Genomic DNA, 2,500 nt, shown 5'->3' with positions numbered 1-2,500 from the left:
TGATTGGTCGCAAGGTGACTCCCGTTAGCGAAGCGTGAGATGACGAAATCCGCCGCTGTTGCGCTGTGGCTGGAGGGCTCCAAGGTCGCTTGCTGGTTGCTTTGTCTGTCCGTCCGCACCTATTTTTCTGTCCGCCATCAGATCTTAAAAACTACAGAGGGTAGAGGGCTGCTAATTGGAATGTTGATCATCCACCTTCCAATCGTCAAACATACCAAATTGCAGCCCTCTAGCCTGAGTAGTTTTTATTTCAAGATTAAATTTAGCCATAATCGTGCTTCTGGCACGAATATATATTGGGTAGGCCACCACTTGCCCTAGTTAAAGTTTCATGGGCCGAGGCTCACACAGCATTATACAGACACCAGCGAAAGATCGATCTATTTTTGGTGGCCTTGATTCTACTCTGTAGAGGCAGTACAGAAATTCTTGGGCGCATTTTTTACTTTTTTTTTTTTTTTTTTTTTTTTCTTGGGTTTGATCTCATCGCGATTTGAGTACAAAATTTAGCGTTTCATTTCATGTCGGGCTTCTTCCTTTCTGTTATGCAGTTATTTTATTTCACAGTACTGTGATCTAATCACGGTCATGTACTACATTCTACAGTAATTCAGTAGTTATGAAGTTAATTCGAGTATCTTACAAATTCATGTCGATTTTTCCTACATATTTGTATTAGGCTAAAAGATTATCCAACTCCAACTCTTTTCCTTTGAGTATTTTAGTTTGTGTGTGTGTGTGTGATTAAACATTTTTTATATGAAAATATTCACCCATGTCATGTGGCCTTTTGAACTTCAAATTGAAAGCAGTCGCTCTTAACCAGAAATCGAATGGCCTTGAGTTATTGTTTTTGCTACATAGCAGCTTGGCTTCAAGAGACTTGTATATTTCCGTGTTATATAATGACATGGGAAACAATGCGTTTGGGCATGATGTTCAAAGTCGGGTAGCGGTCGGAGAGGCACGATCCTTTTCTTTAAATGCTTCCGCGTAACTGTTACTTTTTTTCGGGCAAGGGTCTCTCTCTCTCTCTCTCTCTCTCTCTCTCTCTCTCTCTCATGAAGTTCTTAGGTAGCCAGAAATGTCTTGTTTTAGATTGAAGTGTCTTTTTGCCGTAAGGTGTAGAATTGATTTTATTAGTTATTCAAGTAGTCACGCCAGTGGCTATTTCTCCATTCTTTGGTGAGGTCACGGCTTAACTTTAAGATACAATGAAATAATTGAGTGTTACTTGACTGATGTGTTGACGGCTTATTCAGGTCCCGCACCACTTCCATAGCGCTCGTAGCAGGACCCCCATTATCAAATTAAGTTTTATTCATCGGATGTATTTGATCACACTGCAGACTCCATATTCACTGTTTGATCTTCCATATCATAGCGTCTATTAAACAAGAAGGTTTTAAGATTTTTCTTGAAAGAATTTAAATCCTCAGTCTGACTCAGCCCAAGAGGAAGTTTGTTGTATGATGTAGGACTAAGTTGCGTGTTGTAAAAACACCGTTATCAATAGATTTTCCAGCGCCTCAGTGGCTTGATCGGTATGTTCTTGGCCTGCCAACTCGGTGGCTGTGAGTTCGATTTTCTGGCATTCCACTGAGGCGTCAGAGATGTGTATTTCTTGTGATAGAAGTTCTCTCTCGACGTGGTTCGGAAGTCACGTAAAACCGTTGGTCCCGTTGCCGAATAACCACTGGTTCCATGCAACGTAAAAACACCACACAAACAAACAAACTAGAGATTTTCCTAAGTGTTTATCATTCTCCATTTCAGGACTGGGCGCAGAAGCCTCTGGGATGCCATCAGCAATGTCGTCCTCGCCCTGCACTCCCGTCGAGGAAGAGCGACCTGGCTCCTCCTTGAGCACAGCTTCTAGAAGTTCACGAATTCCAAGGCTGACTCGCTCTGCCTCCCTTCGTATTAAATCCACCTCGGAAAATAAAACGGACAACAAATCCAAGGGTGATGCCCATCATGGGTCGAAATCGTCCAGTAGGGGCATTGTCAGGTAAGAAAGTATTTTTTTTTTAATTTTTTATCAGACGACTCTGAGGGTCAAATAAAAACTGTTTCAATTCAAAGGTCCGGCGACTTTTTTGTAATTCATTTTTACTGCAAAGACTTGTTGACCTTTGACCGCATAACACCCCACCTCGGCCCTTCCATTTTTCATCTGTTCACCAGCAATTTACTCTTACCTAGTGGGTCCTGCTCTTCCCAAGGGCATATGCGGTTAGAAGACAGTTGAATTAGTCGTTACATCAGCAATTGATTCTCTCTCTCTCTCTCTCTCTCTCTCTCTCTCTCTCTCTCTCTCTCTCTCTCTCTCTCTCTCGTCCTTTCACGTGCGATGTGTCGAGTTATACGAAATATCTGTTTGAGCTTTTAACAAACAGAATATCGATGTCTTGAGATGTTGGTCCTGCGTAGTTAACGTTGATAAAACTAGTTTTTAATATTTTATTCGTAAGTCAAAAAAATTTAATTTTCATCATAT

General features: G+C 41.4%; 1 protein-coding gene across 14 annotated transcripts in view; it reads left to right on the top strand.

Annotated features, from left to right (window-relative positions):
* The window catches only part of LOC135212763 (protein quick-to-court-like), a 312,189-nt gene that overhangs the window by 271,713 nt on the left and 37,976 nt on the right, over nt 1–2,500 (top strand). For all 14 annotated transcript variants that reach the window (XM_064246513.1, XM_064246510.1, XM_064246509.1 and 11 more), the window contains exon 2: nt 1,777–2,011. In XM_064246513.1, coding sequence (XP_064102583.1) covers nt 1,777–2,011 — 235 coding nt within the window. The remainder of the gene's footprint in view (nt 1–1,776; nt 2,012–2,500) is intronic.

The sequence above is a fragment of the Macrobrachium nipponense genome, chromosome 41 (assembly GCF_015104395.2).
Source record: "Macrobrachium nipponense isolate FS-2020 chromosome 41, ASM1510439v2, whole genome shotgun sequence".
NCBI lineage: Eukaryota > Metazoa > Arthropoda > Malacostraca > Decapoda > Palaemonidae > Macrobrachium > Macrobrachium nipponense.
The sequence above is the reverse complement of the archived record's forward strand: the minus strand, read 5'-3'. Positions and strand labels throughout refer to the sequence as shown.